Below are 27,869 nucleotides of genomic sequence, written 5' to 3'. Positions count from 1 at the left end.
AGTTATAAGTTTTCTCCATCCTTACAGGGTTTTCTCCATCCTTGCAGGTGCTTTTTCCATCACTATGGATGCATTTTCCATCCTTGCAGGTACTTTATCTTTACAGGTGCTTTCTTCATCATTGCAGCTGCTTTCTCCAATCTTGCAGGTGAATTCTCCATCCTTGCAGGTTCTTTCTTCATCTTGACAGGTGCTTTCTCCATCCTTGCAGCTGCTTTCTCCAATCTTGCAGGTGTTTTCTCCATCCTTGCAGATGTTACTCCATCCTTGCCAATACTTTCTCCAGCCTAGCAGATGCTTCTTTCTACAATGTTAATCTTTCAGATGTTTTCGGAGCTATCTCCTGTTGATTATTCTTTAGTGGCCTGATACTATGGAGTTCCTGGGAAGCTAAATGTCTCTCACTCCTATCTCACACTCTTTCCTGTGGTGTTATTTATTTTTCTTATTTGCATCCACTTGTCTGTCCATTAATTAATTTGCTTATTATGTAAATATGTGCTTCCTGTCTCTGTCCTCTGAGGTGGGAACCTGACCTTCCCTAGGGCTGAGAATAGCAATTGACCCATTGAGATTATTCAGAGCATAGATTAAGTATGAGTTCCATAAATAACTGTGATGTACAGCTAGCTTTGACTATTTTAAACTACACAATTTTAAACAGAATCATTTATTAACAAAAACCTATGCTTAGCACTTTAATTGTCAAACTTTCACAGAAAGGTATAATTGGGTGGAAAAGGCTGTTATTCACCTTAACATATTTAATTGCTATACTTTTCTGCACAGAACAAATCATTCCTATGAGAGGCCACGTTCCTCTAACCTTGAGGCTACAGATGAGACATCAGCACTTTGGCGGGGGCTCAGAGCTCTTGAGTGTTCCCAGGTTGACTCTGCTCTCGGTTGGAGTCTGGGAATCAGATACTGTAGGAGGCTAGAATAAGTATGGGGATATCTATCTTGACATGTAATTTTATGAGAAGTTTGTCTTGAGTGGTGAGAAGACCTGCTGGGGCTGTAGCATAAGGTCCAGAGATAAGAAAATCATGCATAGTGAGAAAATGCTTCAGGAACAAACCCAGAGGCTGAGACAAGTACTCCAAGAACAGACAAGGCTAGACCCCAGATGTAACCAAGGGACTCCAGAGAGCAAGTTGAAAAGGATCCTGGAATCAGTGCCACAGAGTTGGGTTGAAGGCACAATCTGCCCACATACATGATTTAGAAGGTTTCGTGAGTTTCTGTCCAAGTAAAGAAAGCAGTCCTCTGGCTTCAGAGATATCTCTATTGATAAAGTGCTTGCTATGCCATGAGGACCCCAGAACCCACATAAAATATCCTGACTTGATGCCTCACATCTGGAATCCTAATGCTGGGAAGGTGGAGACAGGAGCCTCCCTGGCCTTGCTGGCCAGTCAGATTAGCTGAAATGATGAGTTCTAGGTTCAGTGAGCTGGCCTGTCTCAAAAACTAAGGTGGATCGCAAAAGGTATCCAACTTTGGCCTCTGGCTTCCACATACTCACAAGTATACACACATACACAGCAGTAAAGGCAAGCAGGAAGGCAGGAAGGCAGACAGACAGACAGTCCTTGAAATGGCATCCTTGGAATCCCAAACTCTTAAATCACAGACTCACATCTGCATCCCCAAACACTAAGGGGAACGTGGATATGGCTCTTGCTTGCCCTTGTAGTTCTGCAACACAGATACAAAACTATCAAGTAGTCTCTCTAGCATGTGTTGGGAGCCTATGTAAAAATTCCACAACCCAGTAGGGCCAGAGGGTCTAAGAGGGTCTGAGCTTCCTCCCCATGGCACATGCAAATGTCTCAACACAGCCACTGGGCTTAGAAATCTGCAGAAAGAGAATATATGCCTCTGTGTCTGTGTCTTGTTTGACAGCTACATCTGGGCTCCTCTGGAGGAATGGAAATGTCTCTTTAGCAAGACACCCCGAGGAGCCCTGGAAGGGCATGGAGGGAACCAGAAAAACAAGTGAGAGTTTAGAACCTAGAGGCTTATAACCAGACAAGGCACTGGCTGCAGTGAGTGGGGGTGGGGGCACAGGTGGCCTTGCTTTATGATAGGGGCAAGGTGGGACTGAGAAGCAATGGGCAGAAGAAAAATCTCTTAAGGTGCCCTACCAAGTCTCACTGTCCTTTGTGGGTTAGGGTTTGAGAAAATCCACCCTGGGGAAGCATCTCCACATGAGGCTGGTGCTGGGAAAAGCCAACGAAAGTTGAAAGCAAATGGGGCCTAGAAGAGGAAGGACTGTAGAGAAAGTGCAGTACCGGGAAGGTGGGTGTCCTAAACTTTTCTCAGGTGAGGGTGGGGATGAACTGCCTGTGTGATGTGGCAGGTGAGTAGGGCATGAAGACAGAGGCATTGAAATCAGCATATGAAAGAAGGCAGTTGGCAGATCCTGGAGAATGATCCCCACCATGGCTATACATATATATGACAGTAGTATGCTCAGTACAAACGTGGGAAAAGCTGGTAGGTGGAAGTGGCCCACGACGGCTCACCGATTTCTTGGCTGAGCCTACTGGTGTGTCACACTGTCCTAGCTCCATTCTCATGAGTGCCTTTATCTTCTCATAAACTGTCTCTACTGTTCTCCAAGTGTCTGTATTTAAGTCTGCTCTAGGACACAAGAACCTATGAACCTCACTGGATGTCCTGTGGACTCTGGCCCACCCATGTAAGGCTTGGGCCACGCTTACTTAATTACCAAAGTCAGGTGCTGTTCTGACATGACAGGATGGCTGTTACAGGTAAACCAAGTGTTTTTAAAAATCATATGTAGCATTTAAACATTTGTATCACATCAGTCAACGGTATAATGCTGGCAGTTGATTCTGAGTTTACTTCCCAAATCCCTGGGTCTGGAGTGTCTGGGGTTTTTCTTCATTCTTAAAACCTCTCTCTAGCTGGGCGTTGGTGGCACATGCCTTTAATCCTAGCACTTGGGAGGCAGAGGCAGGTGGATCTCTGTGAGTTCGAGACCGGCCTGGTCTACAAGAGCTAGTTCCAGGACAGCCCCCAAAGCCACAGAGAAACCCAGTCTTGAAAAAATAAAAAAAAATAAATAAAACTCTCTCTCTCTCTCTCTCTCTCTCTCTCTCTCTCTCTCTCTCTCTCTCTGTGTGTGTGTGTGTGTGTGTGTGTGTGTGTAATGTGTGTGCACTGGCACTCATGTGGGATCAGAGGACAACCTGAAGGGGTATGTCTCTCCTTCTGTTCCACGGTTATATTCTATCCCTGGAACCCACATAACAATTGGCACTAAACGCCTATGTCCTCTGACCATCTCACTGGCCCAGGGCAGTCTGCTTCCTATCACCTCTGCTTTCTATCATATTATAGCCAGGAGGTTAGAGCATACACATATGGTTACTTGAAAAGCACATTGGCAGAAAATATTCTTTGCTGTTCTTAAGTTTTGCTGCACAACACCAAATATTGCCAACATTATCTAAGTTCCTTCACGAAAATTTCCCTGCAGACTCCCCAAGGAAGATTTTGTTAAAATACTGAAATCTACAAGGGTGTTTGTGGCCAGCTCTAGCAAAATGAGCAATTTATTTAACAACAACATTCTTAACCTACGCAAATGATTCAATACACATAGCACAGAGATAAAATTTAAAATTCTATAGTATATGAAATTCATATAAAACCTGATTACATGCAAATAAAATATGTTCTAGACCCAAGTATGGTGCATACCTACAATGCCAGCTTTCAGGAGGTAGAGGCAAGAGTATCAAGACATCAAAGAAGCTCTAGAGAAATTACAAAGCTGAATTACCTAAAATCATAGTCCAGCCCCCTCCCCTAAATTTATACCATTAACAATATAATGGGGGCAGTGAGATGGCTCAGTGGGTAAGAGTTCTTGCTGGCAAGACTGACAATCTGAATTCAGTTCCCAAAACCAACATGGTAAAAGGAGAGAACCAATTCCAACAGGCTGACCTCTGACCTAAAGACATGGGCTGCTCATGTGCACCTTCACACATGAAATAAATACATACATGTTTTAATAAAATCACAGATCCATCAAAAATAAGATAGTGAGATCAAGGAGCAAGTAGTGAGTTACAAATATGATACAAAGAATATAAAAATAAACAGTTACTCTTCAACTACAGCAATTCAATTCAGGAAATAAAATGCATTGTGAATTGAAACTATGGGCATTAAGGGCACTTCAAGACATTAGTTATTACAGCTGAATAATATTGCAAGAGTTGTTGCCCAATATGCAATGATCTCTTGGAAGGGGAAAACTATATAAATATGTATATACCCTGAAGTTTAAGAACATTTGATGCCAAAGACATTTTAAACACCTCTTAGCTTGATTAAATAAAATGCCCTTCAAAAAGTTCTCCCAGACAACGAGAGGAGCTGAGAACAATTTCACTGTAATAATTAAGAACATCTGAAGTATATGTAATATAAACTCAATCCTGTTGAACCTAGTTCAGTATGGTGTTTCTTAACACTCTTGGATGGAATAATCCCTTCTCCCAGGGATATTTCCTTAAGTGTATTTAAAACTCTACCAAGGTATGAGAGCCATTGGAGACACAGGTGATCCCTGCCCCCTCCTCCAAGGGATCCAGATGTTTCCCTAGTCAATGGCTCTTCTGCCTGGGCTCTCACACTCTGCCCTGTCATCAGTTTTCAGGAATGTCTGTGTGACATAGGTGTGCCAGAGTCTTTTTAGTCATAGTTTTGTATTAGTTATTCTATTCAGATAAAGAGTAAGTATGCAACTAAGGAATAAGCAACAACCTTGGAAAACCATGTGCCAGTTAGCTTTAAGTGTTAACCTGACACAAGCTAGAATTACCTGGAAAAACTCTCGGTGAATAATTATCTGGATTGGGTTGGCTTGTGGGCATGTCTGTGAGAATTGTCTTAATTGCTAAAGCTAATTGATGTGGGAAGACTCAGCCCACTTTGGGTGTCACACTTCCTTGGTCTGGGGCCCTAGACTGCATCAAGTAGAGAAACTGAACTGAGCACAAGCAAATGAGTTTTTCTCTCTCTCTTTCTTGAAGGTGGATGTGATGTGACTAGCTGTTTAAACTGTCTTGACTTCTCTTCAAGGATTAACTAATACCTGTCATGTAAGCCGAAACCAACCCCTTAAGTTGATTTTTTTTTCTTGGGCATTTTTATCACAGCAACACAGATGAAATAGAACATAGATGAGACCAAGAATAAGTAAACTGTAGAAATAAAAAGTGGTTTAATCTCTACTGCTTTTTTAGTAATGTTGTGTTCTATTATTATCTTCATTTTTACAAGTGAGGAAAGAAAAACAGAAAGAGATTAGGTGACACTGAAGTTTTTAAAATAATAAAACAGAGAGCTTGGATCCAAACAAAATCCTGAGCATCTGGCTCAAGCACCCATTGCCTTCAGGAAATCAGAATCTAAAAGGCAGTGCCCTCTACACTGGATGCCAGCGATCAGAGGCAGGGCTGTGGACAGCAGGTGGGGAGCAGGTCACATGCCTCTTGTCCTGGTTCGTCATACTATGAAAGTATCTTTCGGGCCCTACCGTAGGACTATGCTTTTATTATTGTTCCTTTGTTTTTGTTTTGTGGCAGATTCTCTTGTAGCCCAGGTCATCCTAGAAATCACTTTGTAATCAAAGATGATCTTGAATTCGTGATCCTGCCGCTGAGATTTCAGGTCTATACCACCATGCCCAATTTTATGTGATGCTGAGGAGGGAACTCAGAGCTTCCCCATGATAGGCTAGTGCATTACCAACAGAGTTACATCCCCAGACTGTGTTTTTAGAGGATGGGTGTTCTAATTTCATTTCCTGTTCTGAGACAAAATACCCTGATAGAGAGCAAAGCTTAGGGAAAAAATGATTTAGAACTTACAGTTCCAGATTATGTCCCACAAATGTGGGGGCATCACGGTGGAAGGGACATGGAACATCTATTCACACCCAGAGTCAAGTGCAGAGAGAGAATTATGCATGCTTCTAGAGCTCTACTCCTACACATTTCAGGACCTCCATCTAGGGAATGGTGCCACTCATAGTGGGCTGGGTCTTTCCAGAGCAACCAAGGCAATCAAGACAATCTCCCAGAGACATGCCCAAGTCCAACCGAATGTAGACAATCCCTCAGTTAAACTCTCTTTCCAAATGACCCTCTAGGATGGATGAAGCTAATACCTTCACTCAAGTCTCAAATATGTCAAATATTTCCACTTAAGTCTCAAAAACCTCAAACAACAACAAGCAAGCAAAATGTTCTCTGATGGCAGCTAGGAAAAAATGACCTATTAAGGTAAAATAAATGTCTCTAAGATACAGAGCATCTAGTTCTTTCAAACTATGTGTTGGAGAGCTGGGGTGCATCTGGATCTTCTTCAAAGACCCCTTAGCTAGGTGTTGATTCTCTCTGTGCATGTACCTTACATGTTGATGTCTACACATACCATTTTTCTTAATGCAATGGGTCTACCAAAAAAACTACAAAAACCTGTATGTAAATATGTACATAATTTTCACAACCATTGTATATACTATTGTATCATTTATTTACTTATTCACCCATGCTTCCATATTACGAGGCATTAGGAAAAGAAAGTCAAGGGGTCCACAACTCCTGCCTAACGTGCTGGGAATTTTAGAGACTAGGATTGGGAAGCAAACTGTGGTGCTGTTTTCTCTCTTTTGAAGCAATACTGGATTGACTGAGTCAAGACCCTTCTAGTGCAGTGAATTTTAATTGTGTCCATTGTTGAGGAAGGGATCCTAGTGGCAGACGGTATCACCTGTCTGGGAGAACTAAGAAAGGAACCCTGGTACTCATAATCATACCAGTACCATCAGGTCAGTACCAGAACCAGCAGCTGTTTCTACCAGTGAATGGATAGACGGGTGTCTTACCTCCAGAGCCTTCAGTCTCTTTAAGAGCAGCCTGGTGTTTTCTTTTCCCTCATCGGTACTGCTATTTTCACTTCTTGAGTCTTCATCTACCACCACCTGGAGATCAGCCAGTGCTTCCTGATGTTTTCTCTCTTCCTCAGACACTCTTTCCTGAAGCCCAAAAGAAAAGTCCTGTTTTCAATGATCTACAGATGGAACATCACAAAAGTCTTAAGTGGAGATGTCTGGATTTGACTCTGTTGCCTCTGAGCCTTCTCCTGGGCTGAAGTAGAGAAGACTTTGTAAAACAAGATGAGTGGTGCTGATATTAGTAAGCACAGTAGATCTGTATTTTGTTTGTGGACATATGTGTACCTGCAAAGGTCTACATGTATGTACATAGGCCGTGTGGGTGCATGCAAAAAGGTGCTCAGAAGTCATTCATGGGGGATCATCCTTAAATGCCCCCACTTTGATTGCTTTAAAGACACTCCCTCTCACCAGTCTAGAGCTCACCAATTAGCAGGGCTAGCTAATAGGAAGTTACTGTCTGTCTGTCCCCAACTCTCCAGTGCTGGGATTGAAAACATACACTGCTATGCCTAAACATTTTACATGAGTTCTGTGCGTCAATCTCAGGTTATCATGCTTGCAAATCAAGTACTTTATTAACTGTACTGTATTTCCAGTCCTACATCAGAAGGTTTTTATTTGTTTGTTCATTTTATTTCTTTATTTTTTGGTTCCTCTGCCTCCAGACTCTAGTAAGGTAAAGCTACTGGGCCACTGCATCTGAAGACGCATGTTGTCCACTCAGTTGGAGAAGCCACCAAGCCAGTCAAGCTTCAGGGACAATCATATGGTTAATCAACTCGTATCATTACAATACAATCCAGCTATGCTTTAGACTCAGAAAAAAATACATCAATCTTGATGCATTCATTTGTGAAAGGCAAAGAGGATCACAGCACTCAATGGACATACAACTAATTAATTGATTTAAGGAAAAATAAATACTGTAACATATTGAAATGGTGATTTCAGATTTTTAGCGCATTTTGTGTATTGATATGCATGCATATATGTATTTTTCTTGTGTGCATTGCAGACGCATGTGTGGTATGCATGTAAATGGAGGACTGAGGTTGGTAGAATCATTCTGTATTACTCCTCTACCTTATTCATTAAGACCATGTTTCTCAGTCAGAATCATAGGTTACCCATACAGCTCATCCCTATAACCAGCTTTATCTGGGGATCCCCCATCTCTTCCTTTCAAGACTTCAATTACAGGCAGACCTGTATGTCTATGTGGTATTTATATAGGTTCTTGGGATATGAACTTAAGTTTTATGTTTGCAGGGTAAGTGCAGGCACTGTTGAGCTATCTCTCCAGCCAGGTGGAATTCTCTGCTCAAACCAAATAGTTACTCTAGCCATGATTAACCTAATTTCTAAGGATTCTTGTATTCCTCCTCTAACACTTCAGAATTTGTTGTACAGCCTTGAGGCAGACATAAAATGTTGTTGTCTTGTCTTGCCTCCCTGTTGGAAGCTCCAAACTCAAACTTGTCTCTGACAGCTTTTTGGAAGCTGAGAAGTGTTAATTTGAGACTCTTGCTTAGCTTTTGCTTTCAAGGGAAAAATAAATATCTAGAGACTATGATACAATACACGATAGGGATGGCTGAGTGGGTGAAAGTGCTTGCTGCCCAAGTGTGAGGACCAGAGTTCTGATCCCCATAAACCATGTTAAAGCCAGGTACAATCTTATGTGTTTATATTCCAAGCATTCCTACAATGAGACAGGAGGCAGAGACAGGCGAATTCAGGGAAGCTAGCAGGCCACCTAGCCTGGCATACAGCAGTAAACAAGAGATCTATCCCAAACTAGGTGAAAGGTAAGCTCCAACATTCTTAGGTGTCCTTTGGGCCCCCTTCGGGTGCATCCGTACTTATACATATGAATACCAGGGCATGCATTACACACAATCATACAAAAGGATAAAAAAAGACAGTACCATATGAACAATATTCCATCTGTTGTGTATGACCAAGGCCCTCGCATCACATACCAGGTGAAATCATCCTATAACACTACTTAATTCCCAGCATACACTGCAGTGATCTTGGCCCTGGCATAGAGGATTGCCAACCATCTGGCCTAAAGTGGATTAGCCATACGAAAAACTTCTTTATATTTAGTACTGAATTAAGATCATCTGTAAATATGAAAGCAAAACTCAATAATCCTGCCTTCAAGGGACTCATGTCATCTATTTAGAAGGAAACAATATTGAGGGAGCCACAAGTTCTCAAACTGCATTCACCAAGTTACTATGAAGGATCCAAAACACTTTAAATTAATTTTGAAAATGCATTGTGAAATATATAAAAGTGAATCTTATAGTACATATGCATATAAAGCACTTATGTCTATATGTATAAAATCCATGCATATAAACACTCATCCAGCAGGTTAACCCATGTTAATTTCTGAATATAATTTTAGCTGTGATTTCTGCATATAATACATATAGAGTGATTTATGAAAGTGATAGTGCTTGGCTGGAGAGATGGCTCAGTCCATAAAATGTTGGCCTTGCAAATACAAGTATGTAAGTTCCATTCCTAACTCAGAGAAAGGCCTAGGATCCTAGTACTGGGGAGCATTGGCAGGCCAAATAATAAGCAGTTGTTTCTACAGTTATAAATAAAACAAAATAAAAACCCAATTCCCCATTTCTAAGGAATGAGATGTGAGACTGTCCTCAACAAACATGTACACATATGAACATGGATATATATATATATATATATATATATATATATATATATATATCCTGTGAGGACTTTACAGTTAATTAAAACTAAGGAAAAACACTGGTATGGGAAGTAGAACACCAAACCACCCCAGAATGTGACAGTCACATTCCAGCTCTACCTTTAGAAGCTCAGTAAATGATCTTGGGCACCTTATGTTCTGTAAGTCTTGATGTTTTTGTTTCTAAATAAGATTGTCAGCACACACATATACATAGGTAGCTACTCTCATTATTCGCAGTAGCTGTGCTCTACAACACTGTCATGAACACTCAATTAGCATGTACTGAATCTCATCACAATAGTTCCACAAGCCAATTAATATCTCTCCTGGAATCCTGCATGTTTTTGTGTAATGCTGTCCTGTAAAATATATGCTGTTGACTGTTTATTATTGAAGTAGCCCAAGGAATATAGCTTATGCCTAAATATAATATCCCTACCTAATTTATTAAGGCACATCCCAGCTTTCTTTATACTTAGGAATGCTACCCTGTACATTAGCACTATGCATTGAGGGGTATCTTAATCAACTTACTAGCCAAAAAATTATAAAGTAAAAAAAAAAGAAACAAAAAACAAAACATGATGTCAGGAGCAGGAGGCTGGCTGCCCACTTAGGAAGCAGAGGGTGAACAGCAAGTGAGACTGGGCTGTAACCTTAAAGCTCATTCCTAGTGCCCTACTTCCTCTAGGAAGGCTCCACCTCCTAAAAAGTCCCATAACCTTCACAGACACCACCACCTGAGTCAGGGAGCAAGTGTTTAAACACATGAGCACACTGGGGGAGGAAGGTGGTGTATTTCACATTCAAATTACAACAAAAGTGATTCTTGGAAAGAGTCCAAGTACAGTTCATTGATGCACTCAGCACTGAGTCTTCTTACCATTACAAACCATTTGCTGATCCAGGCCTCAAGACAGGAAAAACAGAATGGGGTTCTTATAATTAATGAAATTATAGTTAATGTTGGAAAACATGACAAATGGCAAACCACATGTTTAGGTAATACAACTGCTGGTAGTGGCAAATGCTATGAAGAAATTAATACAAACACTGTGACCGAGAGGAGTATAGTTAGGGACAGTTTGGGATAAGATTTGGTAACATGAGACTGCCTGAGGTGCTGAATACCAGTTGATGAGAATAGGGAGGCTTTGGAGTAGGGAAAAGACAGTCTAGGCAGAGATCCTTTCTCAAAAACATACAGAAAGAAAACAAACAAGATTGATGGGACCTGAGGAATGACAGTCAAGGTCAGTTTTCTGGCTTTCATAATACATGCCTATGTGTCAATGTGCAATTGTATATACATGTTTGCCTGTACACATGCAAACACGTAAACACACACACACACACACACACACACACACACACACACACACACACACACACACACAATCATAATGAGAGCTGGACCAAGGAGAGTCTTGCAAGTTGTGAAAATGGAATTAGCTTGCTTTTATGTAGAATAAAGAGGACGTGGGAGCCAGGAGAGGGAAGTGCATACTAATTGCTACAATGGGAACTGCTATGGGAAGGGGCCACAGATAGAATGGTTAGCAGTTAGACAAGTTGGGCAGCCTATCTATAGCAATGACTGGCAGTTAGGGATACTGGAAGTTTTGAGCTCAGAGCTTACCAAAAGCCTCTCTTATGGCAGATCAGACTCTATCATGGGTGGACCATCAGAAGCCCTGGTTCCAATGTCAAACCTCACACAGATCTCAAAATTATCTCATCCTGGGACTGATAAAGCTGTAGTATATATGAACCAAACACAGAGCCTTGCTGGACCAATCATTCACACAACTAAATGTCCATTCTAAAGTTAAAATCCTCTGCATTCAACATCTCAAAACATAGTTTATCAATACACACAACAGCAATGACAATGACAAGAGAAAGGGAAGCGGACCTCTATCTCCTCCACCTTTCCTAATGAGAAGGTGGTTAGGGAACTTGAATGTGGCAATTGCATCCAAATTGCCTGTGGCCAAGCAAAGGATGACAAGAAAGAAGAAAATGAAAGTCAGCTGAGGCAAGAAAAGAAAGAGAATGCTCTAGCTGAGGGTGTTGCAGAGGTGTGTGGATGTCTCCTCCAGAACTGAGATCATGGAATCCTGGAAGAACTATTGTGGACAGTGAATGCCAGAGATGGCTGCAGCACTGATGGAAACAGAAACAGAGGACAGAGAAGAGGGACAAGGCCATGCTTGTAAGGTAACTGCACTGAGAAGCATCTCTTCGTCACTCATTTTCCCGTTAGCATTTTTAATCATTAGTATGTAGTTGTGTCATTAGAAAACAAAGACTCAAAGCCAGTCTTGGATCCCAGCACTTGGGAGATGGAGACAAGAGGACTTCGATGGCTAACTAATGTTGGCTGTAAACTTGACTACATCTGGAATCAACTAAAACCTGAGCAGCTGGGCACATCTGTGGAGAAATTTCTTGACTGGATCACTGAGGTGAGAAGAACCACTCTAGATCTGGGTCACACTTTTGGCAACCTATATAAAAGGACGCGGAAGAAGGAAGCTTTCACTTTTTGCCTGCTTGCCCTCCCTCTCACTGGCAAATTCATGTATTTTGCCACTGAGGCATTTCTTTGCTGGTATAAGCTGAGATCCCCAGCTTATACCAACAACTTATGGAACTGATAAACTACAGAATTCTTTGCCTTTCTGACAGGAGACAGATATTGTTGGAATAGCTAAACTATAGCCTGTAAGCTACTCTAATAAATTCCCTTTTTAACACATATATGTATATGTTCATACATATATTATACACATGAAAAAATATTTTCTACCAGTTCTGTTCCTCTAGAATGCTGACTAGATCAAGGCTTCAAAGCTAGCCTTAGCTGCATACTGAGTTTGAAGCCAACCTGGGATATGTGAGACCTGTCTAAATGAAAAGCAAAGGAGGAAGAAGAATAAAGATGACCTCGTTCACTTACAAACACTATCCCACTAGGGTTTAGGCTATTTTCTCCACACCTTCACACAATTACTTACCAGTGAGAATGTTACAGAACAATGAAACATTAAGAGTACAAATTGAAGAGAGCTTCTAGAGGAGGCCAAGCAAAGAGAAAGGTGAAAGGAGGCAGACCTGAAGGGAATCATGGCCATGCCCCTCAGCAGCCCACAGATGTTCATCTGAGGCTGGGTGGCTTCTAAATTTATCTTAAATTCATTAAATCATGCCAACACTAAAAAAAAAAAATCAAGGATCTTCATTTTATCTAAGACACAATCAGACAAGATAGCAGAAATCTTAGTATCTTCACCAGTTAAAGATCTAGGGGAGGAGAGGAAATGGGTAACAAAGAGAAAAACAGAGAGTGACTCAAAGACAGACAGAGACAGTACAACAGAGAGAGATGAAGAGATAGAGGCAGGAGGATAGAAAATAATAGATAAAGACAAAAAATGGCAGGAAGACAAAGATGGGCAGATAGAGACAGCCACAGACAGAGATGTCTAGAGAGACAGAGACCAGGAGAGACAGAGAATGACAGACACGGTGAGAGAGAGACACAGAGAGACAGAGACAGAGATGGAGACAGATAGGGAGATGGAGACACAAGGAAACTGTGGTTGAGAATATAAGACATGAATCAGAAACCTGGAGCCCTAGACAAAACGTTGTCTTCCCACTGGCTTCCCAGGCACAAGCCAGAAAAGCAATCGAGGGCCACTTGGAGAATAACAGACTGTGAGGAGGAAAAGTTGGTTCCAGAGGTGACCTGTTTTCATTTTTATAGACTTTAATCAGCAGTGAATCCCACAGAAGTGAAACTGCTACACAAACAATGCTTGCTCCCCACATATTTCATATATGGCTAGAACCATGATCCTGTTTGCGTCAACAAATACGAGCCAGTTCCCCTTGAAGGTAAAGATTTAGGGGCTCAGTTAGCACTGAAGGGTTTAAATCAAATTCTGCCTTGTCGGTACATAAAGCTTCGCTCAGAGCCGTTTGTTTCTCTAAGTGGTAAGCAAGGCGATGATTCACCAGTGAGGGATGCTCTGCTTTTCTTCTGGAACAGTCTGCATCATCAGGCCTATGTAAAACAGAATCAATCAACACAGAACTCCGGGCTGCCTCTGCTTAACTCAGACGGATCATAGTCCTGGGAGCTCATTTAGTTCCGTGAGCAGGCAGCCCAGCTCTACACCAGCAGACAGACGGTGCTTTGTCTATAAAGAAGAAGGCTTAAAAAGGCGGAGGAAGGGCTGGGTGTGGCTCTGGTGGTAAAGTACCTGTGCAACATGCATGAATGTTGCTGGGGTTCCATCCCCAGCACTTGATAAATCGGGTATGTGCATGTCTGTAATCCAAATACTCAGGAGGAAGTCAAAGTTATTCCCAGCTACACAGGAAACACAAGACCAAGCATAGACTATATGAGACCCTGACTCAAAAAATTTTTTTCAATGCATATATGGAGGAAAATGGTCATGTTATCCTTTGTTAAATTGTTCAAATGAGATTTATTGACTTTTAAGTGATTAGCTTCCTTCAGTGAGGTACACAGTAGGACTCCAATGTTCTTCGAGGTCATCTGACTTCATGATTAAATTAACTCAGCTATCCAGTTAGTCAATATTTGATGAGGAGTAATGAATCGGGCACTGAAAAGAATGCCAGGGACAGAGAGATGTAAAACACACATGCCCCTGCTCTTGTGGAGCATATCACAATACAATGGCTACTAATCAAAATGTCATAAGAATCTCAGTACATACTGTGAGGACATTGAAAAGGAAAGTAATGCAGACAGCTGGAAAGAAGGATTAGTGGGTTAAGTGCTTGCTAGGCAAGCATGAGGACCCCTGTTTGATCCATGCCCCCCACATAAAATGCTGGGCACAACAGTGCACACCTGTAATAGCAGAAGTAGAGAGGAGATGGTGCCTCAGCCTCACTGGCTAGCCACCATAGTCTTATTAGGAACCCAGTTCCAGTGAGAGACTCTGTATAAAAAAATAAATCACACCAAGAATATAGTTCAGCTGGTAAAAGTGCTGGCTGTGCAAGCATAAGGACATACATGCAGATCCCAAGTAACCATATAAAGAGCAGGCATGGTGGTGCACTCTTGTCACTCCAGCATTGGGACAGGAGAGCAGAGGCAGGAGGATCCTGGGTCTTGATACCAATCAGTAAGCTCCAGATTCAATGAGGGACTTTTCATCTTAAAAAAAAATGAAGTGGTAAGCAATTGGGGAAGATTCTTCACCTCTGATCTCCATGCACATATGTATACGAGCACCGGTATCCAACTGGGAGACACTTGGTGGGGTTGGGGGTAGAGATGAAGCTGGAGAGCAAAGAGGGAACAAGACAAATGTGACAGAATTTCTCCACAATCTAACGAAATGGAAGGCCCCTAAGCAGCAGATTGGTGGCTATTTTCAGAGGTGTGTGTGTGTGTGTGTGTGTGTGTGTGTGTGTGTGTGTGTGTGTGTACAAATCGATATGCATGCAAGTGTGTGCATCTCTGTGTCTCTACAGATACATTCATGTGTGCATATATATCTGACACATGTCTGGTTGTCTTTGTGTGCATATCTATGAGGGCAAACGTGGGCATATTTGTGTTCATATTTCTCTGTGTAGGGATATAGGTTTGCTTCTGTATTTGCATGTACTTGTGGGGAGGTGGTGTTAAGGTTGAGATGGACAGATGAGTATCTGAAACAGTTAAGAATGTGAACTTGAGAACAGTTAACAGATGACACAGAGGATTCTGTAGGAATAGCCCATGCAGGAGCTGATTGAGCTATGATGAATAGCCCATATAGGAGCTGATTGAGCTATGATGTAGATGACCTCGGTGTTTGACAGTCATCTTGTAATTCCGATTTTTTAGTATGTGCTTTGCCTAACAATGACAAATCGCTAACACATCCTTATTTCAAGGCTTCTGATGCCAACTGCAACTGGCATTAGAATCCGTAGAGGGGAGGGGAAAGGGAGAAAAGCAGTGCTTGCTTCAAATACAGATTCCTTGGCAAACTCTAGCCCTGGTGTGTTGGTGTCTGTGAGTGGGGCCAGAAGTATTTCATTCTAGAGAACTCTCTAGGTAAACTGAGGCACAAAGCTCAACAGCCCCAACAAAGGATATAAATAACTCTCATTTTCCAAAAGATTTTGGCATTGTTAATTTGATTTAATATGTTTTTTAGACAGGGTCTCACTGTATAGCCTCAGCTGGCCCATAACACACTAAGTAGCTCAGGCTGGTTTTGAACTCACAAAGATCTCTCCCTCTTAAGTGTTACCATTCCTGGCAATACAAATTTTTCTTGTGAAGCCCAGGCTGTCTTTGCATTATTCACTATGCTCTATGTAGCTGAAGATGCCCTTGCAGTTCTGATGTTCCTCCTTCCTCCACTCCAGTGCTGGGGAAGTGAGCGTTACCATGTCCAGTTCTGTCACTAATCAGGGAAACAAAGAATTAATGAGTGAAAACAGTTCCTGCAGGAAAGTGAAACTGAGAAGTGCTTAATAACAACACCCAGGACAGACAGACAGATGACAGACAGACAGACAGACAGACACAGACAGACAGACAGATTTCCCTACAACTTATTAACACCACTACAGCTATGGAAGGCAGAGGCTGGTTTCTGCAAGAAGTGATGCTCTATGTCAGCGCAGGAAAACCTGGGACTCCAGGACCCTTCGGGTTGCAACTGTTCCCGTGTGTGGAGCACATGGCATTCACAGACTAGCAGAATATTGAGTGGCTTCTAGAGCAAGTGTCACCAAGAGTCAGAAGCACAGGTCTACATCTATGGCACCCTTTCTTGAAAAGCATTCCTAATAGATAAAATATGTTTGACTGCTCCTTCAGGACTGGTAAAGAGAAATATGCCCACCAGATTCCAGAATAAGGCATAAATGTAGGAACAGGTCACCAAAATGATTTCACCATACTTTCTCACCTAATTAAAATCAATGAGGGCCAGCAAGATGGCTCACTGGGTAAAGAACTTGCTGCAAGTCTGACAACCTGAGTGTGACCCCAAGTCAGACAAGAAGGAAGGAGAGAACCAATTCCTATAAGTTGTCATCTGACCGCCACATGCTTGCGTACACACACACACACACACACACACACACACACACACACACACACACAATAAATAAATTTAGTAAAAGTTTTAGAAATCCAAGAAGTCAATGAGAGGGATTTGCGTATTCTCATCTGCAGCCCAGCAAGCCACACCCACTGGGTATCTCTGTTGCCCAGTCATGTATATAAAGGCTAAACCTCAATGCTTAGTTTCACTGGGGCAGTGCCTCATTTTGCTACCCCACTGTTGGGTTATGCTGTTAGGAGAGTCTGACCCAGGACCCTAAGGCTTACTGAAGAAACCTAAATCAAGGCAGACTGCATACTTTTCCACATTTATAACACCTTGACATTGCATTTGATGGAGCAGTGTCAATCTTTTCAATTCTTTAACTGGTTTGAAGAGAGGGTCATATTTAGACCAGGCTGGCCTCCACCACATCCACGTTGTAACCAAGGATGTTCTTTCTGCATCTGCCTTCCAACCAAGTGCTGGAATTACAGGTGTGTGCCACTATGGCAGGTTTACACAGTGCTGGGGACCAAATCCAGTTTTGTATATGCTAGACAAGCTCTCTCTCAACTAAGCTGTACCCCAGCCCTGCTCATTGTCATCTAAAATTCTGTTCTTCCCTAGGCCAGGTTCACAGTCATTAGTTTAATAAAATAAAGGACAAATGACACATGAGATCAATATCCCTTCCCACCCTGCTTCAGCCCAGTTGTATGCTTTGCAGACATTACTTTCTTCTCTGTTCAGTTTCTCATGTTTCGAATAAAATGCACAAACACAGGCGTTAAGAAGATGTTTCAATAGTAAAAGTATTTGCCATGCATGTGGGAGACTGTTGAAAAAACTCAGGAAACACATAAGAGGCAGATGCAATAATGTGAGTATTTGTAACCCTAGTGTTCCTATGGAAAAATGGGAGGGGGACACAGAAACAGGAAGATCCCCAGAAGCTCACAGGCCAGCTATCCTGGCCTACATAGCACACAATTATAAAGAGACTCTGCCTCTAACAAGGTGGAAGGTGAGGACCTATGCTGAAGCTGCCCTCTGATCTCACCTGTGTGCTGTGGCACAAACACATACACACTCACACAAGTTAAAACAAACAAGAAACACATGCATAGAATAACTCAAAACTCTTCAGGCTTATGTTTCTATGATTTTAATCACCTGTAAAAGCCAATTTAAGATATATATGCAAAATCCCACTAGCAATTGGGAACACTTAATATCTAACGTATTTAGGATTAGATCTGCCTATAAAACTTCTCTCAAAAAATTCCTCTGTGCTCCCCCTATATGCATATTTCCCTCTGCACTTAAAACAAATCATTATTTTTGCTGTGCCTTTCTTCTCTTGGGCCCTGTAGAGTTGGCACATTCCATCGCCTGCCTCTGAGGAATGAATTGCCCAGGGAGCCGCATGCAGTGATAGCTCCATAAGAGGCCTGGCAACATGCTCCAAGAAAGCCTGCTGGATGTGAGCCATCTCTGAGGACATTTACTTGTGTGTGGAATCACTTCATGAATTGGTTCACTAAAGTTTGGTGGCAAAGCTTTAAAAGAAATAGAAGAAAAATCTTTATCTATGGTTTACATTTATTTGACAATTTCATATACATACATAATCTATTCCAGTTCGTCTCTCCTGAACGCTCTCTTTTACCTCTTCCACACCCCTATAAATCCCCCTCTTCCCTACCTGTCCCTTTCCCAGATTGATGACTTTGGTTTTCATTTTGTGACCCATTTAGTTTTACCAGCAGCAACTGTGTGAGACTAGATTGGAATTATTCACTGGAGCCTGGTAGAGTCATCAGTTGGTACACAACCTAAGACAATGGCCTACCCCCTCCTTTAATCTGTCAGTAGCAAACAGCTCAGTAATGAGAGGTAGGATTCCCTGAGCTGTCTTCCATCCAAGCCTGACTGTTGAAGGACCCGTCTACTAAGACCCAGTGCAGGGACACACAGTGGCTGTGACTTTGTGATTGTGATGGCTGTGTCTTGCATTGAGGATGACGTTTTGTAGCCCTTCTCCCTATCTTCTGGCTCACAGGTTTTCTTCCTACCACCCTTCATTTCCCTATGTTTCTGAATCTTAGAGGGGATGGTATCAATGTCTTGTTTGACACTATTATAATAGGAGTAATGAACTACTTCCTGACAGGAAGGAATCCAGGCCTGGTAAATACATGGCAGGAGAGATCTTAGGATTCAGGTGTAACTAACAGTGTTGTTGAGTTAACTGAGATAACATCAAAATGCCTTCTGTTTATGTTCATACTCACAGACAAATGTATTCTTGACCTTAATCAGCAAAACCTCTCTTGACTTTTATTTTGTCATTTATTTAGCAAATGACATGGACACAAAGCCTACACATATGTAGAGATGGCAGTAACAGTTATCGTGTGTGTGTGTGTGTGTGTGTGTGTGTGTGTGTGTGTGTGTGTGTGTGTTTGTATATTTGTAACCAAGTATGTAGAGGAAAGAGGTTAATGTGAAATTCTTCAGGTCAGGTCTTGCTCATTTTGGGTTCTTTTTGGAAATTGTCCTTTTGTGAACAGGAACACTCTAAGTAAGCTTGACTTGGTAGCCAATGAGATCTACCTGGCTTTAGTTCCCCAGGGCTGAAATTCCAAGTGAGGGCTACTACACCTGTAGCATTTGCATGTGTTCTGGGAGATCTGCACTCAGATCCCATTGCTTGCCTTGTACATACTTTACCCATGGAGCCATCTCCTTAGCTAATAGCTAACATTTGTTTCAACTTCTTCATTATTCTTTTGATGTCCAGAGATATCTGTGTTTTCTTAGTTTGAAGACAGGAAAGAAAATGAGGGGATGTGCAGCTGCAAGAAGTTACTTAGTAGCAAAAGTTACAACAGAATGTTTCCCTTTGAATATCTAGCCATATGTCACATCTACATTCACTGCAAAGATTGAAAAAGCAATCATTCATACTTAAGCATGTAAGCTAGAGATACTGGGGTAGAGTTAGCATGAAATTTTAAATTCGTTCTGGAACACAAAAGATACTGAATGACACTAAATATTCAAGAGTATTATTAATTTTTTCTCATTGTTGTGACCAAATACCAACAAGAAGCAATTTGGGGAGAAAGTTCAATGGTACAGTCTACCATGCAGGAAAGCATGGTGGCAGGGGCTAGAGGACACCAGTAGAAGGAACATGAAGAATGTGAGAGTTGGAGGTTGGCATTGAACTCACTGCAGCTGTGGTTGCTTGCCCAAGACCTAAACAATATCAAGCCAACAGGAGTATTCAGTATTACAACAGGTGCTAAGTAGACTCTGTGTTAAAAAAAATTAAAAAGATAGAAAGGTTGGAGGGAGACCTGGTAGAGGGTTATAGAGAAGTGGGAGGGGTAAGCTAGGGGTAGATGAGATCAATGTATGCACGTATGATATCCTCAAAAATAAATAAAAGATTAAAACAATACCTGATGAACAGAAAATCAGCAAGGCCAGAGACTGCCTGGCAGGCACTCCTAGACACCCCAGCACTCTCAGCTCCTGTGATTTATTGACTCATTTGTTTGGAGGTGATGGGACGGGTGCTCAGAATATACTGTCCCTGTAGCTAGCACTTCAGCAAATATCACAGCCACGTTCCCATTCCCAGACACTGCTTTTGTTCCACACTAGCATACTAAATTTTAAAAAGTGGGAGAAAAATAGCATTAGATAAATCACTGGATTTTAAAAGAACATCCCAATTTGTTCACAGTTTAACATTCCCACTGCCAGGCAAAAACATATAAAACTCCCCTCTTTCATCCCTGGATTTGACTCACAAAGTGAATGAAGCACGCAAAGAAATCTCTGAGATTAAATGTGTATGATGGATAAGAGAGCAGAGTGTTTGCTTTATGTGTCTGAGATGAACTCACAGCCATGGGCACATCAATCCCCTTCTTCCCTGCATTACTCTTCACTCAAAACACTTCTCGATATCACCAGCTACCTTCCATATTGAGCAGATTCCCACAGTTACATTAATAAATTCTCAGGTGATGCTTTTACTGCTAGTTCCATCTATCAGTAACATTTATTTCCTTAAAAGAGGTTCAGTTCTGAAGGCGTTCTGCATAGAGGGAGGCTCTTGTGGAATGGGAAGGCATGAAAGAGCCAGACATCCTTTTCATGGAAGGTGGGCTCCAGATGTCTGGACATTAGGAATTAGAGAAATTAATAAGGTTGTCTGAGTATAACTGGGCAGGGAGGAATATAAAGCAGTAAGAATGTCTTATAGGCTGGCAATGGGTCCAAGATCTAACTCTAATGCACAAACTAACTAGGTGGAGCCCATTCTATATGGAAAGATACCTTGCTCAGCCTAGACCCAGGGGGGTTGGGAGTGGGAGGTGCCTTGGTCCTGCCTCAAGGAGATGATGGGGCAGACTTAGTGGACTTCCTAGGGGAGGCCTTACCCTCTCCAAAGAGCAGATGTGGGAAGTGGGAGGGAGGAAGCGGGGGCAGTGGGAGGAGAGGAGGGAGGGGAAAGTGGGATTGGAATGTAAAAAATGAATTAATAAAAAAGTGCCCCCCAAAAGAATGTCTTATATGGGCTGGTAAGTAAGAGCATCAACTGCTCATGAAAAGGATTCCAATTTAGCTCCCAGTACATACTAGGATGTTCAGATCACAATAACCTGTAACTCCAGCTGCAGAGAATCCAACACTTTCTTCTGAAATGCACAGGCACCGTGAATCATGTACACACACACACACACACACACACACACACACACACACACACACCTTCAAAAAAGAATGCTGTATAGATGGAAAATAACATAGATGGTGAATGGTTGCATTTAAGTGGAGGCTATAAAACAAACAAAAAGACAAATTCATAACTTAAGATTAAAATTTGTAATTTCTTCAACCCAGTTTTCTCACAGAATTCACAGCAGGGGAGCCAAAGAGCTTCCAAAGGGAAGTTGTTCACCTAAGCTGAGTAGTGGCTATCTATCTCCAAATGAGCTAATAATTCAGTTACTGTCCTCACATGGTACATGGTACAGCTGGCCTACCACTAACATTTACATATACCTATGTAACCATATGTCTAGGATGGCTAAGAATGGACTGGGGTGATGACTCAGACAGTGAACTGCTTGTTGTCCAAGGATGAAGACCTGTGTTTTTTTTTTTTAATTTTTTTTATTAGTTCGAGTTAGGGAACAAGCTTGTTTCACATGTAAGTCCCTTCTCCCTCTCCCTACCCTCACGCCCATCCCTCCTTCCCCACCCCCGGAAGACCTGTGTTTGACCCCCAGAATTCATGTAAAAGATCTAGGCATAGAAGTGTCTGCTCGGTCCTGTGGTGGGGTGCCTGAGCCTCAGGTGAGTCTAGGCACTGGTCTGCTCACCAAATTCCCCCATCACCCCCTCAGTCCCCGCCCCCTGCTTCTGCCTGAACACCCCTGTAGGGGAAGCTGTAGCCACGCCTACTTAGGGGCTGGCTACAGGTGTGTCTGACTACACCTGTGAGGGCGTGGTCAGGGTGACATAGAGTGAGAGGCAGTAAGGTGGCTGGGCACTTTCAGTTTCACTTTTTGGCTTGCTGTACAGACTGCTGCCATGCCTGCTGGCTAGGTTGCTCTGTACCTAAGGCTTTTCCCTATTAAATACCCTTATATTTCTACTTGGCTCCGTACTGGTAATTTCCCACTTTACACGCCCGGGCAAGAGTGGACCAGCCCAGACCGGAAGGCCCACCCTGAGTCTGGACACATCTCATCCTTGTTCACCCACCACCCTCTGCCATTAGGCTGCTGCCAGAGCCTGAGCCCTCTGCTTGCCACCTGAGAGAGGGAGAGACCCGACCTGCACCCACTGGAAGAAGGGATGGGAAGATGACAGAGTAAGAACACACTCAACAATAGAAAGACCAATATGACACCACCAGAATCTAGGGACTCCACACCAGCAAGAACTGAAAAGTCCAAGGTAGAGGATGAGATAGACCTTAAAAATTATCTTATGAAGATGATAGAGACCATTAAGGAGGAAACAAGAAAATCCCTTAAAGAAATAGAAGAATAAACAAGCAAAAAATTACATGAAATGGAAGAAAAGACAAACCAAAAAATTCAAGAAATAAACAAATCCCTTAGAGAATCTAAAGAAAACCAAGAAAGAACAACCAAACAAGTGAAGGAAACAATTCAAACAGTTCACAGTTTGAAAGTGCAATTAGAAACAATAAAGAAAACACAGAATGAGGGGATGCTGGAAATAGAAAAGCTGGGTAAACGATCAGGAACCACTGAGGTAAGCATAACCAATAGAATACAAGAGATGGAAGAGAGAATCTCAGGTGTTGAAGATTCATTACAGGATATACAGTCATCAACCAAAGAAAATCTCAAGTCCAACAAAACCCTAACACAAAATATTCAGGAAATATGGGACACTGTGAAAAGACCAAACCTAAGAATAATAGGTATAGAATTATAGAAGAATGCAAAGAAATTCAGCTCAAAGGTACAGAAAACTTATTCAACAAAATCATTGAAGAAAACTTCTCAAACCTAAAGAAGGATATGCCTATGAAAGTACAAGAAGCTTACAGAACACCAAATAGATTGGACCACAAAAGAAGTCCCCTCACCACAAAATAATCAAAACACCAAACTTACAGAAAAAGAAAAAATATTAAGAGCGGCAAAGGAAAAAGGCCAAGTAACATAAAAAGGCAGACCTATCCGAATTACACCCGACTTCTCAATGGAAATTTTGAAGATCATGGATAGATGTTCTACAAACTCTAAGGGAACATGGATGCCAGCCAAAAGAACTGTATCCAGCAAAGCTTTCAATCACTATAGATGGAGAAATCAAGATATTCCATGACCAAACCAGATTTAAGCAATACATATCCACAAATTCAGCTCTACAGAAATTAATGGAAAGAAAACTCCAATGTCATGAAGATAATCACAATCAAAAAACCATAGGCAATAGATAATCCCACTTTACCCAACACCAAAAAAGTAGAGACATCTACACACAATAACACCACCACCAACAAATCCAAAACAAACAAGAATTAACAATCAATGGTCATTAATATCCTTCAATGTCAATGGTCTTAACTTGCCTATAAAAAGATATAGGCTAACAGAATGGATATGAAGACAGAATCCATCCTTCTTCTGCATACAAGAAACATATCTTAACTTCAAAGACAGATGGTACCTCAGAATAAAGGGTTGGGAAAAGATTTTCCAATCAAATGTACCCAAGAAACAAGCTGGTGTATCAATCTTAATGTCTAAAAAATGAGACTTCAAACTAAAATCAATCAAAAGAGATGAAGAAGGGCGTTTCATACTTATCACAGGAAAAGTCCATCAAGATGAAGTTTCAATTCTGAACATCTATGCCTCAAATACAAAGGCACCCACATTTGTAAAAGAAACATTAGTAAAGCTCAAATCACACATAAAACCTCACACACTTATAGTAGGAGATTTCAACACCCTGCTCTCACCACTAGATAGGACCACCAGACAGAAACTTAACAAAGAAACAAAAGTACTAACAGATGTTATTACCCAATTGGGTTTAACAGATATCTATAGAACATTACATCCAAACACAAAAGAATATACCTTCTTCTCAGCACCACATGGAACCTTCTCTAAAATTGACCTCATACTCGGCAACATAGCAAACCTACACAGATACAAAAATATTGGAATAACCCCCTGTATCTTACCAGACCACCATGCTTTAAAGTTAGAATTCAACAACAACTGCTGTGACCTTTGGCTGCAATAAAATGGCAGAAATCCTACAAACTCATGGAAATTAAATAATGAGCAGTTGAACCATTCCTGGGTCAAGGAAGAAATAAAAAAAAGAAACTAAAGACTTCCTAGAATTCAATGAGAATGAAGACACAACATACCCAAACCTATGGGACACTTTGAAAGCAGTGCTAAGAGGAAAGTTCATAGCACTAAATGCCCACATGAAGTAACTGGAAAATAGTCACACTAGAGAATTAACAGCACAACTGAAAGCTCTAGAACAAATGGAAGCAAACTCTCCCAGGAGGAGTAGATGCCAGGAAATAATCAAACTGATGGCTGAAATAAACAAAGTAGAAACTAGGAAAACACTACAAAGACTCAATGAAACAAAGAGTTGATTCTTCGAGAAAATCAACAAGGTAGACAAACCTTTATCCAAGTTAACCAAAAGGCAGAGAGAGAGCATGCTAATTAACAAAATCAGAAATGAAAAGGGGGACATAACAACGGACACTAAAGAAATCCAGAGAATCATCAGGTCATACTTTGAAAACCTGTACTCTACAAAATTTGAAAACCTAAAGGAAATGGACAATTTTCTGGATAGATATCACTTACTAAAATTAAATCAAGAACAGATAAGCAAGTTAAACAGTCCTATAACTCCTAATGAAATAGAAGCAATCATCAAAAATATACCAACCAAAAAACTCCCAGGCCCAGATGGATTCACTGCAGAATTCTACCAGAAATTCAAAGGATAGCTAATACCAGTACTCCTCAAATTGTTCCACATAATAGAAGCAGAAGCAACATTGCCATGCTCTTTCTATGAGGCTACAATTACCTTGGTCACACAAAGACACAACTAAGAAAGAGGACTACAGATCAATATCCCTCATAAACATTGAGGCAAAATTATTCAACAAAATACTGATAAATTGAATCCAAAACACATCTGACAAATCATCACCATGATCAAGTTGGCTTTATCCAAGGAATGCATGCATGGTTCAACATACAAATATCCATCAATGTAATCCACCATATAAACCAATTGAGGAAGAAAAAACACATGATCATCTCGCAAGATGCTGAAAAAGTCTTTGACAAAATGGAGCATCCCTTCATGATAAAGATCTTGGAGAGATCAGGAATAAAAGGAACATACATAAACATGATAAAAGCAATATACAGCAAACCAACAGCCAACATCAAACTAAATGGAGAGAAACTCAAGGCTATTCCTCTAAAATCAGGAACAAGACAAGGCTATTCACTCTCTCCATATGTCTTCAATATTGTACTTGAAGTCCTAGCTAGAGCAATAAGACAACTAAAAAGAGATCAAGGGGATACAAATTGGAAAGGAAGAAGCCAAACTCTCACTATTTGCAGATGATATGATAGTTTATATAAGTGACCCTGAAAAACTCTACCAGGGAACTTATACAGCTGATAAACACCTTCAGCAATGTGGCAGGATACAAGATTAACTAAAAAAAAATCAATAGCCGTACTATATACAGAAGATAAATGTGCTGAAAAAGAAATCAGAGAAACATCACCCTTTACAATAGCAACTAACAAAATAAAATATCTTGGGGTAACACTAACAAAAAAAAACGAGAAAGACGTGTATAGTAAGAACTTTGAGTCTTTAAAGAAAGAAATTAAAGTATATACCAGAAAATGGAAAGATCTCCCATGCTCTTGGATAGGTAGGATCAACATAGTAAAAATGGCAACCTTGCCAAAAGCAATCTACAGATTCAATGAAATTCCCATCAAAATCCCAACACAATTCTTCACAGACCTTGAAAGAACAGTACTCAACTTCATATGGAAAAACAAAAAAACCAGGATAGCCAAAAAAAACCTTGTAAAATAGAGAAACTTCCAGAGGCATCAGCATCCCTGATGGCCAGCTCTATTATAGAACCATAGTCTTGAAAACAGCTTGGTATTGACACAAAAATAGACAGGTTGACCAATGGAATGGAATCGAAAACCCTGATATTAACCCACACACCTATTATCATCTGATTTTTGACAAAGAAACTAAAGCTATACAATGGAAAGAAGAAAGCATCTTCAACAAATGATGCTGGCATAACTGGATTTGGACGTGTAGAAGATTGCAGATTGATCCATATTTATCACCATACAGTAAACTTAAATCCAAATGGATCAAAGACGTCAATATAAATTCAGCCACACGGAACCTCCTAGAAGAGAAGTTAGGTGGCACCCTTGAATAAATTGGTACAGGACACTGCTTTCTGAACATAACACCAGTAGCTCAAACATTGAGATCAACAATTAATAAATGAGACCTCCTGTAACTGAGAAGCTTCTGTAAAGCAAAGGACACAGTCAGCAAAACAAAACGGCAGCCCACAGAATGGGAAAAGATATTCACCAACCCCACATCTGACAGAGGGCTGACCACCAAAATATACAATGAACTCAAGAAGCTAGCCATCAAAACACTAAGCAATGCAATTAAAAGATGGAGTGCAGAACTAAATAGAGAATTCTCAACAGAGGAATTCAAAATGGCTGCAAGACCCTTGATAAAGTGCTCAACATCCTTAGCCATCAGGGAAATGCAACTCAAAACCACTCTGAGATACCATCTTACTCCTGTCAGAATGGCTAAAATCAATAACACCAATGGCAATCTATGCTGGAGAGGATTGGAGAAAGAGGAACTCTCTTCCATTGCTGGTGGGAGTGCAAACTTGTACAACCACTTTGGAAATCAGTCTGGTGGTTTCTCAGGAAAATGGGAATCAGTCTACTTCAAGACCCAGCAATCCCACTCTTGAGCATATACCCAAAGAATGCACACTCATACAATAAGGACATATGTTCAACTATGTTAATAGCAGCATTATTTTTAATAGCCAGAACCTGGCAACAACCCAGATGCCCCTCAACTGAAAAATGGATAGAGAAAATGTGGTACATTTACACAATGGAGTACTACTCATCGGAAAAGAACAATGGAATCTTGAAATTCACAGGCAAATGGATGGAACTAGAAGAAACCATCCTCAGTGAGGTAACCCAATCACAAAAATATAAATAGGGTATGTACTTTACTCATTTTTTATTTTTAGACATAGAGAAAAGGATCACTAGCCTACATTTCACACTGCCAGAGAAGCTAGGAAACAAGGAGGACCCCAAGAGAAGGCTGCATAGTCCCTCAAAGAAGGGGA

General features: G+C 41.2%; 1 protein-coding gene across 1 annotated transcript in view; it reads right to left on the bottom strand.

Moving 5' to 3' along the window:
- Positions 1-27,869, bottom strand: part of Nckap5 (NCK associated protein 5) — a 544,909-nt gene that overhangs the window by 319,803 nt on the left and 197,237 nt on the right. Inside the window, exon 6 of the mRNA XM_035445835.1 lies at positions 6,938-7,087. Coding sequence (XP_035301726.1) covers positions 6,938-7,087 — 150 coding nt within the window. The remainder of the gene's footprint in view (positions 1-6,937; positions 7,088-27,869) is intronic.

Source organism: Cricetulus griseus, chromosome 5, assembly GCF_003668045.3.
Source record: "Cricetulus griseus strain 17A/GY chromosome 5, alternate assembly CriGri-PICRH-1.0, whole genome shotgun sequence".
Classification (NCBI taxonomy): domain Eukaryota; kingdom Metazoa; phylum Chordata; class Mammalia; order Rodentia; family Cricetidae; genus Cricetulus; species Cricetulus griseus.
Note: the sequence above shows the minus strand (reverse complement) of the source record. Positions and strands in the feature narration are given on the sequence as shown.